The sequence below is a fragment of the Camelina sativa genome, chromosome 7 (assembly GCF_000633955.1).
Source record: "Camelina sativa cultivar DH55 chromosome 7, Cs, whole genome shotgun sequence".
In the NCBI taxonomy this organism is placed as follows: Eukaryota; Viridiplantae; Streptophyta; class Magnoliopsida; order Brassicales; family Brassicaceae; genus Camelina; species Camelina sativa.
In genome coordinates this window covers 28,461,071-28,475,023 of record NC_025691.1, presented here as the reverse complement: position 1 = coordinate 28,475,023, position 13,953 = coordinate 28,461,071, and the positions used below count along the sequence as shown (strand labels likewise).

At 33.0% G+C, this 13,953-nt stretch overlaps 4 protein-coding genes across 4 annotated transcripts in view; 3 read left to right on the top strand and 1 right to left on the bottom strand.

Annotated features, from left to right (window-relative positions):
• Positions 7-1,183, top strand: LOC104703064. The gene is made up of 3 exons (XM_010419000.1): positions 7-40; positions 169-429; positions 527-1,183. Exons 2-3 carry the CDS (start codon positions 403-405, stop codon positions 863-865), a joined length of 366 nt encoding a protein of 121 aa, XP_010417302.1. The 5' UTR covers positions 7-40; positions 169-402; the 3' UTR covers positions 866-1,183.
• Positions 6,456-8,725, bottom strand: LOC104703063 (3-isopropylmalate dehydrogenase 2, chloroplastic-like). The gene is made up of 11 exons (XM_010418999.2): positions 8,461-8,725; positions 8,249-8,378; positions 8,048-8,159; positions 7,890-7,965; positions 7,723-7,811; positions 7,557-7,643; positions 7,349-7,465; positions 7,154-7,261; positions 7,013-7,066; positions 6,769-6,921; positions 6,456-6,658 (listed from the first exon to the last, which is right to left on the bottom strand). The coding sequence occupies exons 1-11, from the start codon at positions 8,678-8,680 to the stop codon at positions 6,584-6,586; spliced, it is 1,221 nt and encodes a 406-aa protein (XP_010417301.1). The 5' UTR covers positions 8,681-8,725; the 3' UTR covers positions 6,456-6,583.
• LOC104703062 (ER membrane protein complex subunit 7 homolog) lies at positions 11,350-13,465 on the top strand. Its single transcript, XM_010418998.1, has 7 exons — positions 11,350-11,506; positions 11,684-11,730; positions 12,211-12,310; positions 12,450-12,513; positions 12,607-12,723; positions 12,812-12,920; positions 13,127-13,465. The coding sequence occupies exons 1-7, from the start codon at positions 11,412-11,414 to the stop codon at positions 13,219-13,221; spliced, it is 627 nt and encodes a 208-aa protein (XP_010417300.1). The 5' UTR covers positions 11,350-11,411; the 3' UTR covers positions 13,222-13,465.
• The window catches only part of LOC104703061 (hydroxyproline O-galactosyltransferase HPGT3-like), a 3,142-nt gene continuing 2,812 nt past the window's right edge, over positions 13,624-13,953 (top strand). Inside the window, exon 1 of the mRNA XM_010418995.1 lies at positions 13,624-13,952. Within this exon, the coding sequence (XP_010417297.1) occupies positions 13,817-13,952 (136 nt within the window). The 5' untranslated portion in view covers positions 13,624-13,816. The remainder of the gene's footprint in view (position 13,953) is intronic.

Below are 13,953 nucleotides of genomic sequence, written 5' to 3'. Positions count from 1 at the left end.
ACTTGCTTTGCTAAAAACTCGAAAGCGTGATGAACTTAAGGTACGGATTTGAAATAAAATGTGGAAAATATGGTTGCAGAAAATGAATAATGATCAGATATTTTATAATTACAGCAAATTGTATATCTCACTTAACAAGTGATGCCATTTTCTTTGTTAAAAATATAGAAGGTAGGAAAAGAGAAAAGTGCTCTAACTGAGAAGCTAAAGGTAACAGAGGCAGCTCGGAAAAGATTTGAAGAAGAGTTGAAACGGTATGCTACTGAAAATGTAACTCGGGAGGACTTACGCAAGTCACTTGAGGATCAAATCAGGCAACTGACACAGACAGTAGGGCAGACAAAAGAAGAGAAACGAGAGAAAGAAGATCAGATTGCTCGGTGTGAAGCTTACATTGATGGAATGGAATCCAAACTCCAAGCTTGCCAGGTTTGATAGAGACAGAACAGATATATGTTTTCTATTTCTGCGTTTCTCGTTTTAGAGCTCACTTAAACTCCTCTGATGTGATGATACTTTTCAACAGCAATACATCCACACACTAGAATCCTCACTTCGAGAAGAGATTTCAAGACATGCGCCACTGTACGGTGCCAATTTAGAGTCTCTATCGATGAAGGAACTGGACACAATAGCTCGGATCCATGAGGAAGGGCTAAGACAGATACATGCCCTTCAACAACGTAAGGGACACACTTTATCACATGGTCTCCCTCAGGGTCACACACTTTACCCGACTACACCGCCTCAGCTTCCTCCAATGGCGATCGGTTTGCCACCTCAGCTTATTCCTAATGGTTCAGGGGTTCACTCAAACGGCCATATCAACGGTTCCGTCAGGCCTTGGTTTAGCCACCACACTTAAAAAAAAAAAACGTCTTTTTTCCATAGGAAGACTACGACAAAAGTATGATGGCCTCTTGAGTTTGTTTTTGAGGTAAAATCAATCAATCAATCAACATCATCAATGTTTAATTTTCCTTATATATTTATTTTTCTCTGAGATTTTCTGGGGGTCTTATTTTGGCTGTGGCTCAAAGTAGAAGATTAATAAAAAATAGAGGGATGGGATACGTATGCACAAATTTCACTGTGAAAGAAAAAAAAAATGTTGTAAAAGCTGTTTTGCCGATGGAATCAACAGTTGCAAAGAGCCTTGTGCTTCTCTTTGTTTTTCTTTTTTTTTTTGGCTCATGTCTCTCAGAATTCGGGTATAAGCTAAGCTTGGGAGGATTGCAGTGACAGGAAAGCTTTTTTATTTGGTAGATCACTAAACACTTTCTAAAGTTTGAATTTGCAGACTAGCATTTATTAAGATATGCTTAGTTAGAGAGAACTAACACCTTTTTATGAGAAAATGACTTATATACATAAAACCTCTATAAATTAATAAGGTTTATGAATTTTTTTTTAATTTATTGATAAATTAAGAATTATTAATTTATCGATAAATTAATAATTTTGAAGAGATTTTTTCATTTTCATAATTTTGAAAATTTTCTATTACAACATAAATTGTTATCATTTACATTTTTAAAGAATTTCAATTGTTTACGAAATTATCTAGGTAAAAACGATAAATGTTAGAAGTTTAGAGTTTTGAAAAAATTGCTACCACTATTCTTTATGGTAATGATGAAGTCGAATAAAATATTGCGATACATATAGAACCAATAACTAAATAGGTAATTATAGCATCTATACTCTACACAATTTTTGGATGCTATTGAAAAGACAACAATAAAAAAGATTAGAGATGAATTCCAACAAGAATGCAAATTCAATAATAGGCAAACAACAATAGAGTTATATTTTACTATTTTCTTATATATATATATGTATATATATTTTTAGTTTATTTAATTATTAATTTAAGATATTGATGGGACCATATTTTTACATAAAATTTTTAAAAAGATTATTATTTTATTATTTTATTGAAATGTGTCATTTTTTACACCGACTCAATTTGGAACCGGAAAATTTTATTAATTTATAACGAATATTAATTTAAAGAGTATTAATTTATAGAGGTTCTATTATATCGAGAACTTGTAGATTTCCGTCAGGGTTTGCATGCTTATATATATCACAAAATATATTTGTTTGTGCCCATAAGAAATCACAAAGCCAATCATCATTAGTAGTATTTGGAACTCTAATTTTAATGTATTTTCTAATATAGGGTTACCGCACTACTCCTACATGTACATATTGTTTTCTCAGTTTTTATATGTAAACTTTTTGCCTCTTTATATATCACCACAAAAAGTTTAATTCTTTAGAAAACTACACAAAGTTTTCATTTTATCTAAAATCCTAATTTTCCAATTGAACCGTTTCATAACCGATAATCATTTAATTCGGTTTTATTTGATCTTGATTTAATTGATTTTTTACCAGATTTTAACTGGTTTGACCCAAAAATATTAAAATTAGAAAATGAAAAAAAGTATTCATTCATTCTTCGAAGAAACAGTAATACTTTTTTTTCTTCGAACAGGAAGGATGACTATTTGTTTTTTTTTTCATTTTTAATTCTTTTGAGTCAAATTGGTTAAAATCTTGTAAAAAATTGGTTAAATTCAGATCAAATAAAACCGGATTAAATGAATATCGGTTATAGATAGGTTTAAAAGGGGAAAGTAGGATTTTAGGTAAATGCAAAGTTTTCTCCAACAATAAGTTACCAACCCTTTCACCTAAATTTTAAAAATGTCCCTTTATCCATACTATTTTTTTAAAATACTTCTTTTTAAAATTTTATCATAATGCTTTTAAAAATTTGAGATATACTCAAATAAGTGTTGTAACTTTAGAAAGCATACATAAACTACCTTAATTCGTAGAAAAGTTCTTATAAATATCTTATATATAATGTATAAATACTTTTTAAAAGCTTTATAAAAACCTTGTAAAACATTTTCAAATACGTTTTAAAACCTTATAAAACTTTACAAAAAGCTTGGATTGAGTTTCCAAATAGCGAAGTGTGACACTCCGGTTCCAGAGACTTAAGGAGAGATTTAAAAGAATTGATTTGGCCACCTATATATCACCAAAGTGTACTTATTTTTTCGGTCAAGAGTCATGAGAGAACTTCATCGTTAAGCGTGCTTATGCTGGAGTATTCTCAGAATGGATGACCTTCCCGAAAGTGACTGTCAGAACTGTGCGAGTGAGGACAAAACAAAGAAAAAGATCATGTGGTGATTTGTATAGACGGTAACAATTCTTTAAAACCTCTCAGACGTAGCAAACCGACCGTCGGGTATGTTGGGCTCACGGGCCTAGTGAGAGAACGTGAGACACACCTCGTGAGACCCACTAAGAAAGGTGTGTCCATGGACTGTGAGTAGACAGGGGACCCACTAAAAGGTGGCGGTCGGGGCGTTACATGAAGTACCTTCTAAAGCTAATAAAGCTTTAAACACTTTTAAATTTAATGAGGGATATTTTTGAAAATGAACAACTAAAAAGGATATTTTCCAAAATGGACACTACACATACATTTCTCAAAAAATGTCTTGTATTTTATTTTCCAACTGTAAATAGAATATTTTACTGTATTTTCCAGTTATAGTGAAATGTTGTCTAGTTTGAGATTTGACTTTATAAATTGCGAAAAAGATAATTAGGTATCTTTAATTTGGGAAAAATATTTACGTTCACCCCTAGGGGTGAACGCTTGTATTCACCTCCTCCCCTCTCAACCAATCAGATTCTTGTATATAATATTTTATTTTCAAAAATGAAAATTAAATTAAAATACAAGAAAAATTAAGGTATCAAATTCTGTATACTTTTAATTAAGAAAAGTTAAATATTGGTTTGGTTTAGCTTTTACAATTAAACAAGGTTATATATTGATTTGGATTTATAAATGAGAATTAGGATTTAGATTTAACAATTAGTACGAAATTATATGTCGGTTTAGATTTACAAATAATGTGATTAGGGTTTAGATTTTACAATTAAAACGAATTTATATGTCGGTTTGAGTTTACAAATGAGGTGGTTAGGGTTTAGATTTTACCATTACAATAAAATTATATGTTGGTTTGGGTTTACAAATGAGGTGATTAGAGTTTAGATTTTACAATTAGAAGAAAATTATATGTCGCGTTGGATTTACAAATGAGGTGATTAGAGTTTAAATTTTATAATTAGAACGAAATTATATCTCGGTTTGAGTTTACAAATGAGATGGTTAAAGTTTAGATTTTACAATTAGAATGAAATTACATATCGGTTTGTTTATAAAAGAGCGGTTTAGATTTCTTTATTTTACCATAATGTATACAATTTTTTTTTTCCATATTTTACAAGGAGGTGAATAAAGAAGTTCACCCTGGTGAATACAGAAGTTCACCTCTTTTTGTTTGCCTCAAAAAAGACTTCTTTTTTTCTATTAGCAAAAAATGCAAAATTCCAAACAATACATGATTGTTGCTTAGTCAACATTTTTAGGAAAATAGATATACTTTCTATTAAATATATAAGTTGTTTTATATGAGAGCTAAAAATTTTGAATTATTTTTATGTGTTTATTCAGAAATATAAAATATCAATCATGGAGTAGGTAGGGATATTTGAGAATGTAGCTTGCAACAACATTGTATTCCTTTACAATAGCCCCCCGGATATCCGTAGCTAGTAGCGCACAATGTGTTGCAGTCTGGCTTAAGTCCATGTGAACATACCCCTGGACAAAATTCATCATTGACTGACCTTGCTTCTGATCCTGTAAATAAATTAGCATACACTCATTATAATGCAGTATTACTATATTTCTTAAAAGTAATTGTATTCTATGAACCTAATAAATTTAAATTAATATATATATATATATATATATATATATATATATATATATATATATTTCTTATTGCTTGAGCTACCAATCATGGAGTGATATTTTAATAATGTTTTAGTTAACAGAAAAAATATGAGCAAGAACTTTTGTGTCTTTGTGGGAAGAGAATAACATTCTTTATGTTCTTCAAAATTTTGAAACTTTAACTATTAATAATTATAGTATATTTAATTAACGTTTCGTTGACAAAAAAAAAAGAATAATAGTATATATATTATGATGCATTAGTCTTATTTATGTAGTTGACAAACCTGTGATCAAGAACATTAAAATGATAGAAATTGCAATGAAAGGATATTGAGATCTCTGAATATCCATCCCTCTATTTTTCGTTTTTTTAAATCTTGTTTATTTGGATGATTTTGGAATAGGTATAGAGATTTGAAGCTACTTACATAGTCAAATTCTGAAATTTTAGTCAAATATATAAAATTCTATTCAAACCTACCAAATTTATTTTTCTGAAATCTTAGTCAAATATAAAAAATTCTATTCAAACCTACCAAATTTATTGTTCTGAAATCTTAGTCAAATATAAAAAATTCTATTCAAACCTATCAAATTTATTGTAAAAATGAATTAGGATGTGGTTGTCTCTTGGAAATGAATTAAATTAGTATGCATTAACTTTGACTTTGTAGTATAAATCTTTATACATACTATAATAAACACAATATTTCAAAGATAAAAATTCTTTTATTTCAACTTATGATATATATTTTTTTGTCAAATTCAACTTATGATATATTATAAATATGATATCGTATGTTTAAAATATATGGAAAATGATACTTTCCAAATTATTTAAAGTTTTTGAAAAATATATAGTAATGTTCATATTGTAATCAAGAGATAGGGGTACCTCAAGGAGTTTAAGATGTGAAATTGGACGAATTCATAGAAGGATTTGATGAACTTTACAAACACTCAAATGTATTTGAAAATAAATTCGATTAAAAACTTATAAGCACTTTCTTTTTTTGATTTGCAATAAAGTTGTGATGGCTCTGTCATTCTATCGCAAATCCCTTGCAAATTTGCTCCTAGTTTGCGAGAAAATTAATTTATTTACCAATATCTAACCAATCCCTCATATATTAGTGATTTCGCACTCACTCGTAAATTTATTTACTAACATATGCATCTCTTGTAAATTTTCCTAACAAATTGATTATTTTCTTATGGTGTTGGAAGGTCTGGTGGAATGAAAGAACAACAAGATCCAAGTCCCACAACAACCTCACAATGTCACTCAAGCTCAGATCTCCTTCTCCACGAAAAGATCACATAAAAATTACAGACACAAAAACCTTTAGCAAAGCTTATAGGAACTCTCGGAAACTCTCTCTTCCTTTTTACACAAAATAAATAGGTAGTGTACTCAAATATTATTTTATATATCTATATGGATGATACCTTTGTTTTCAAATTTTATATATTTGTTTGATTTCACGGTTTAAAAGCATTACAGTATAATCTAGTATTATAGGAGTATCCAATGATACTGTGACACGTCACTAACTTCATTAGGATATATATTACCCGGAGAAAACACCAAAGTTTCAATGCGATCAAATAATTAAGTCCCTCTAATAAAATTCACATTTTAAACATGAAATTGGGCTGATGGTCTTTTTGCCTACAACATTTATTGTTGGAAATAAACAATCTCTCCAGAGATAATGAACTGTTTCTACAGATGATAGATTAAACAGAAGCTGGAAGTTGGGAGTCTACTGACTTCAGAACCTCCTCTCCCATCTCCTTGCAGCCAACCAGTTTCTGATCACACATTCAAAAAGACAAAAAACATTAGTACTGTTTGTTGTTGCCTGCTAACACTAACTAGGGAAGTTTCTAAGGAAAAGTAACCATGTTATAAAGAGACATACAGTTCCTGCGGAGTAAATGTCTCCAGTTCTGAATCCGTTGTTCAGAGCAACCAAAACTGCGTCTTCAATTCTCTTGGCTGCCTTTTCTTCTCCAAGTCCGTATTTCAGAAGCATTGCAGCACTAAGAATCGTTGCCAATGGGTTTGCCTTATCCTGAAAATTCAAAGAATGGACAAATTGTGCTCTTTATTTTTGGCATACAAAGTAGTTTTGCCGAGTTTGTTAGTAAGTATAGAGTTAGAACCTGTCCAGCAATATCAGGTGCAGAACCATGTATTGGTTCAAAGAGTCCAGGTCCCTGTATTAAACATGGCAGGTTTAATATGTTCAGACTAGATCATACTGCTGCATAATCAAAGATGAGATTATTTATTTTATATCATACAGAATCACTGAGACTAGCAGATGGCAGCATTCCAATGCTTCCTGTGATCATTGAAGCTTCATCGGATAATATATCACCAAAAATGTTGTTTGTGACGATGGTGTCAAACTGCATTTATGAAACGATCAAACCGTTGTAAGGATTTACACTCGTCCCACATCAAGGCTGACTAGTTAGTTTGGCAAATACGCGTACCTGTTTTGGGTCACGAACAAGCTGCATCGCGGCATTGTCAACATACATATGTGACAGCTCAACATCAGGATATTCAGATGCTAATGCTGTTACTCGTTTCCTCCATAAAATTGAGGCCTGCATAGAAGAAAATTTGCATTAGCTTCAGTGTTCAATGCGTTCCACATTAAAAAAAGAGAGATGAAAACAAGTCAAAGATCAACCGTACTTCCAAGACATTAGCTTTGTCGACTGAACAAAGCTTGCCACGCCGTTTCCGAGCAGTCTCAAAGGCCACACGAGCAATTCTATCAATCTGAGGACCATAATTAGATTTTTCTGTAGTACTTAACATTAACAACCAGTCCAGGGGAATCTTGATCTCAATAGAGTACCTCGTGAGCAGCATAAACCTCAGTATTAAACCCAACTTCCTCGCCATTTTCATTGGTCTTTATGCCCCTTGGCTCTCCAAAGTAAATACCTGTTACCATGAGGCAGCATATTTAGAGATATTGTCCACCACTAAAACAACCAGTTTTAACACACAAATTGGACTGACCTCCTGTAAGCTCCCTAACAACCATTAGATCAACACCTTCAGCTACCTCTCTCTTCAAGGTGGAAGCATCCACTAACTGTACAAAAAGCAATAAATTTGAGTGACTTTCACACACAAGAAACAAATTCAGGCAAACATTGTGAGGAGGATGGGGTTACCTGTGAAAGAACTGTAGCAGGTCTCAGATTTGCAAAGACTTTGAGAGCTGCACGAAGCTGAAGTAAACCCTTCTCAGGCCTCAGATGTTTTTCATTGTTATCCCATTTGTACCTTTTTACAAAATATACCAACACAAAAATTAAAAAAGAAAGAGGCAGCAAGAGTTAGTTAGTGGGACAAGAGAGAGAGAGAAGAGAGACCCTCCAATGGCTCCAAGAAGCACTGCATCTGATTCTTTAGCAGCTGAGATGGTCTCCTCCGGCAAGGGAACTCCGACCAAATCCAAAGCAGCTCCTCCAATGGGCATCTCCCGGAAGCTAAATTCAACTCCTGATACAGAGCACAAAAGTCAATCAATGTCGTTAGAAAGCACTCCCCTTTGATTACAAACACCAGAGTGAGAGAAGAGAACCTTCGAGAGATCCAGCTTGGCGAAGCACATTTTTGGCAATAGAGACAACCTCCGGACCGATGCCGTCACCGGGAAGGAGAGTGATGTTGTATCGTTTATTCCCAGGGGAACCAACAGCGCATCTTACTCTAAAGGGATATTGTTTGGAGACAGCTCTAAAGGTAGCCGGAACCTTGACCGGTCTGATATTCGTCTGCAGAGCCGCCGCCCCCGCCGTCATTTTAGGGAGAAATGGATTTGGTCTTTTGCAGTGTTCAAAAAAGTGGTCATACCTCTAAATGACCACTTGAACCGCTTAAAATTACATAAAATTTATTTTAATATTTATTTTTAATTTTTAACTACATATAATAAAAATTATTAAGTTTTATATATGTACTAGATTAGGACCCGTCTGATGTGCGGATTTAGATTTTTAAAATAAAATTAAACTTAACAGAGAATATAAAGTAAATATTTTTAATAAGGTAAAAACTCTCTATAAAAGTAGATAGATTCACCAAGGTGTCCAATGTGATATTTAGTGTAAAATGTGTGACTCTGTGGTTGAGATATTAATCATGTTTTCTTTGAATGCCCTCACTCGTGTGAAGTTTGGGATTTATCTCCGACTTTGGTTTCGTTAGAGGGTTTTCCTTATAAGTTAGTGTACTCGAATTTAGATTTTATTTTCTTGAGGGATGCCTCTCAATAGGGTGATCCTGATTAACTTTTTCTACTACCATGGATTTTATGGGCAATTTGGAAGGGTATAAATAAAAAAAAATTCAAGGTTTAGAGATTGAGGCGAATGATATAATTGCTCAGATTTTAGGCGATAAGTTAGCCTGGGAAGAGGTGCTCTCTTTTACGGTGGTCATGTCAGCTCCATCTACGTCTTCAGATGTCTAGGTTTCTTCACCTCGTTGTCAGATTGATGGTTCTTGGAAAGGAACCAATGTGCATTCAGGATTGGGCTCGGGGTGTTGCGTTGGTGAGGAGCGAACCTTATTGTTGGGGACCAAGTGTCTAAGACAAAGCCCCTTCCCCTGCATTCGGAGTTAGAAGCGTTGTTATGGGTCATGGAGCGGATACATGCTGCAGGGATCGCTTGTCAACATTTTGAGACTGATTGTGCTGAGTTACTCACTATGGTGCAGTCCCCTGAAGATTGGCTGTCCTTCTCTAACCTGCTCGATGAGTTTAACTCGCTGGAGTCCTTCCCACTATTCTCCCTCTCTTGGATCCCGTATGCGTCAAATACGAAGGCGAATTGTCTTGCCCATGCTTCACGTTCTCTTATCTCTGAAGTTTCTTTTGTAAACCCTTTCCCTCCGGCTTATGCAACCAACCGAATAATTTTCTTTTAATTTATTATTTGGTTGAAGAAAAAAGTAAATTGATACACTTTTAGTTAAAAAAAATAGTTGTAGATAAGTTCAAAGTTATTAAAAAAAAATATTTAACAAAGAATATATATTTATTTTTTTCGTAAGTAAAAACAATGTATAAATGTAAAGAGATAAACTTTTAGTTATAGGAGATAGTTGTTTTTTGTTTTGCTATAATACACTAATGTATATCTATTTACAAATCTACTATTTACATTACCACTAAAAGTGTATTTGTACACACAAATATATTTTACTGTTAAAATATATTCTTTAGTCTTTACTACTACCAACAATTTGTCTTTATGAACATATTATATGTCTCTTCACTTTAACATTTTTATAGTTACAAAAATGTATACATTAATCTTCCATACTCATATTTTATATATTACAATAGCAGTCTTTTGAATAAATTATTTGATTGGTGAAAAAAATCTATTTTTATCTACTTATTTTACTTCAACAATCTCCTTCTTTATGTAAAGGTGAGTATTTACATTTTTTTAGAAACAGTAATTAATTGTATAATTTTCACAATCATATTTTTTTTATCTTATATAAAAAGTAATCATTTTCTTATAAAATTAGCAACTTAAATTTAAAAGAAATAAACAATATTATAGTTTCAAATTTTATGATATATATAATTTTCTTATAATGATATTTTCTAAATTTTAAAGCTGTTATAATTTTACAATTTTCTTATAATTGCCTTTTAATATATTTAAAACTGTTAAAAACAAAATTTTTGTTTTACATTTGGAAGTTTAAAAATGTTTTTTTTTAAGATTTTAAATAAAATTAGGTTTTCTTTTCTCTATTTTACTTTTATTTAAAACCTTTTCTGGTAGGTTTTGAATTTTTACATTTTTATTTTTTTTAAATTTCACAAAATTTGGAATTGACATGTGTTAACATCTGAATGATACAACTGACACGTGTCACGATCTTGTTAATGAGTAGTTTTGACATTAAACTTTATATAATAAGATTTGTAATTATAAACATTTATATATTGTTAATATAACTTAAATAAATGTATTTTTCTTACTTTTGTTTATAATTTATAATTTTTTTTTATTTTCTAACATATATTTTTACATATTTTTATATATATTGTTTTATGTCGTAAATGCCTAAACCGCCTAAAAACCGTCTAAGCTCTAACTAAGCGTTTTAGATGTTAGGTGCTGGATCACCGTCTAGATACCGCCTAGCACTTTCTTAAAGACCGGTCTTTTTTGGAGCGTATTGTTCTGTAATCGGAATCGTGGGTTGTGATCCGACGGCTAAGTTTAGAATATAAGCCCTAATGCTAAATAATGAAGAAGACGATCACTTGTGCACGTTTGGGAATTGTTTAAATGGGCCTTTCTTAACTTAGTCCATTAAGTTTTAGTCATTTTATTTTTTTGCTGGCTATTGTTTTTTTACTTTTTTTCTCCGGTTTAACTCAATTTTTCCGCGGTAAAAAATAAAATAAAATGATAACCTTCTCAGTCATTCAAAAGGTCTCAGTTTGGATGACTAAAATATTAGACTTCATCGCTTAGGAGGACTTCACTGCGTACGACGGCGATGACGCAGATCATCAGATCCAGTCCCGTTCTCGCTTTCATCGGCTTACAGATATGCTTCATCTTCTTCGCTTCAACTCTCACATGCACTTCTGGGTAATGAATCCTTCTCTGGGAAAATCATCTCAAATCTATTCTCGTTTTAGCCTTAGTTCTTCTAGGGTTCTTCCTTCTATTGATGGATTTGTGCGGCGTCATTTGATGTTTTTCTCCAAGATCATTGGGTTACTTCCTTCTTATGTGCTCTTTGTATGGTTTATTATCGTTGTGCAGGTCTGAGGATAGTTATACCATTACTGGTAGAGTGAAGATTCCACCAAGTAGGTTTCTGATCACACCATTACTGCTTTTTTTTTTCTCCTAGCTTACTGGTTGGTTATGCGACTGCGTTTTGAGTTAATTACATCCTCTAGAGCTTATAATCAAATCTCTAGCTCCTTATAATATACCTTTTTCGTCGAGTTGATATCAGCTTTATCTTAAGCCGCTATGCGGTATTATTTTATTCACTTTTCCAATATGATCTTTTGATTGAAGCTTGAATTGTATCAGCATAGGTTAGGTAGGAGTAATTCTCTGAATGTTTTTCATATATTACCTTACTTTACATTGGTTTGTTCCTAGTATATGAAATGGTATGTAGTAAAAATCATCTCTTTAATACAACTGTGTCTGAAGTAAGTGTGTTTTGCTTAAGAATTCTTAGTAATTTGTTTTTAATGATACTGTTTCGTGTTTATCATTCTTAATCTATGATACATTAAACTCCATGGAACTGATCTATTTAAGTTATTTCCTAGGCAACGTTATTGGTCACACAGCAAAGTTCTCAAATGTCAAAGTTTTACTCAATGGAGGGCTTAAGATCACGTTTCTCAGACCTGATGGCTACTTTACTTTGTATCCTTTTGATCCCTTCAGCTACAACAGTTTCTTTTGAGTATACTGTGAGTAAATATTTACTGTATGGTGTCACCAAAAGAAGAGTAATGAATATGATTCTTAATTTTTGCTGTCCTTAACTAACCGGTTTGTAAAGTCACAAAGTTCCTGCTGGGACTCATTTGATTGAAGTGTCGGCAATGGGCTACTTCTTTTCTCCTGTAAGCTTTTTTGTTTTGTTATGTTTTATGGTTTCCAAAAATGCAGCTTTGTAAGAACCTGGTTCTAATGTAACTATGGTTAACCAAAACTAGGTACGAGTAGATGTTAGTGCTCGGCATCGTGGCAAGGTTCAAGCAACACTAATAGAAACCAGGCGGAGTCTTACTGAGATGGTTTTGGAGCCATTGAAGGAAGAGCAATACTACGAGGTGATACTTGACATGAATCTTGTCATTATTGAATTTTGCCCCTAGCTTTTTGTTTTTCTTACTTGATTCTGTAAAAAAAAAACTACAGATTCGAGAGCCTTTCAATGTTATGAACATTGTGAAAAGTCCAATGGGTCTCATGGTGGGATTCATGGTCGTGGTTGTGTTCCTAATGCCCAAACTGATGGAAAACATAGGTACGCTTCTATTACCCTCAGACTACATAACTAGCACCTCACAATAAGCCAACACATTCATCTTCTGAGCTTTGCCTGTATAGAATACAAATGTGCACAATGGATGTTGTTGATCTCTTGTCACTGATTCTTGGAGCTTTTAACGCTCTTGAAATGGTTGTTACATTGTAAGTTAAGCACACCTAAATTGTGTCATAAAAAAACAGATCCAGAGGAGATGAAGCAAGCACAAGAGGAAATGAGGAGACAAGGTGTGCCTTCGCTAACGAGCTTGTTACCAGGCGCTGGGGCTAGCCGCTAAGAAGTTCCCTCGTTTGGGTAAATGGATGCATTATCACGAAAGGAGCAGAGAAATAAATTGTCTCTTTGAATTTGGTTGCAAAATGATGATGAAGTTATAACTCTTTTGAGTATCTTTCTATCTGATATGTAAAAAAAGAAGAGGTCTTCTTATCCTTAAGGGCTTGTTGTATACTTAAAAATCACTCTCTAGCTGACTTATTTTTACTTGATGTAATGAGAGAATCTGTAACATGTTTCAAATATTCTGATTTTCCAAAATCTTTTGCGTTGACTTCACCAATGTTTGGCAAGACTAGCCCGACCAAGAACCTAACCCTCTGGGCTAAGCAGCGAGTCTCGTAAAAAGAAATTAATAAATATTTTTGGCCGAAAATTTTCAATTCCCCCTATGAGTCTATGATGAACTCTGAAACCAAATAGTAACGGAGTAACCGATCTCTGAAGCAGAAAAGCAAACAACACGGAAACCGAAGAAGACGCATTCATAGCTCCTCCTTGTTGTTCTTCTTCTTCACTTCTCGATTCTCTGATTTTGAATCTCTATCTGACTCACTCTCTCTCTATCTCATTCCTCTCTCTGATCGTGGATTGAGATGGAGAGCTTACCAACGACGGCTCCGTCTAAATCAGAACGACGAGGGAGGTCCTCCAAGTCTTCTCAGAGTTCCTCCAAGCCTTCAGTTATCATGGCTTTCTTCTCTTGCCTCGCTTGGCTCTACGTCGCTGGCCG

Coding starts and splice junctions, on each gene's coding strand:
- LOC104703062 (XM_010418998.1), top strand. CDS start 11,412: ATGACGCAGATCATCAGATCCAGTCCCGTTCTCGCTTTCATCGGCTTA. Junction 11,731..12,210: donor TAGAGTGAAGATTCCACCAA/GTAGGTTTCTGA, acceptor GTTATTTCCTAG/GCAACGTTATTGGTCACACA. Junction 12,921..13,126: donor CAAACTGATGGAAAACATAG/GTACGCTTCTAT, acceptor ATAAAAAAACAG/ATCCAGAGGAGATGAAGCAA.
- LOC104703063 (XM_010418999.2), bottom strand. CDS start 8,680: ATGACGGCGGGGGCGGCGGCTCTGCAGACGAATATCAGACCGGTCAAG. Junction 7,067..7,153: donor CTGCTAGTCTCAGTGATTCT/GTATGATATAAA, acceptor TGTTTAATACAG/GGACCTGGACTCTTTGAACC. Junction 6,659..6,768: donor ACATTTACTCCGCAGGAACT/GTATGTCTCTTT, acceptor ATGTGTGATCAG/AAACTGGTTGGCTGCAAGGA.
- LOC104703064 (XM_010419000.1), top strand. CDS start 403: ATGGAATCCAAACTCCAAGCTTGCCAG. Junction 430..526: donor CCAAACTCCAAGCTTGCCAG/GTTTGATAGAGA, acceptor ACTTTTCAACAG/CAATACATCCACACACTAGA.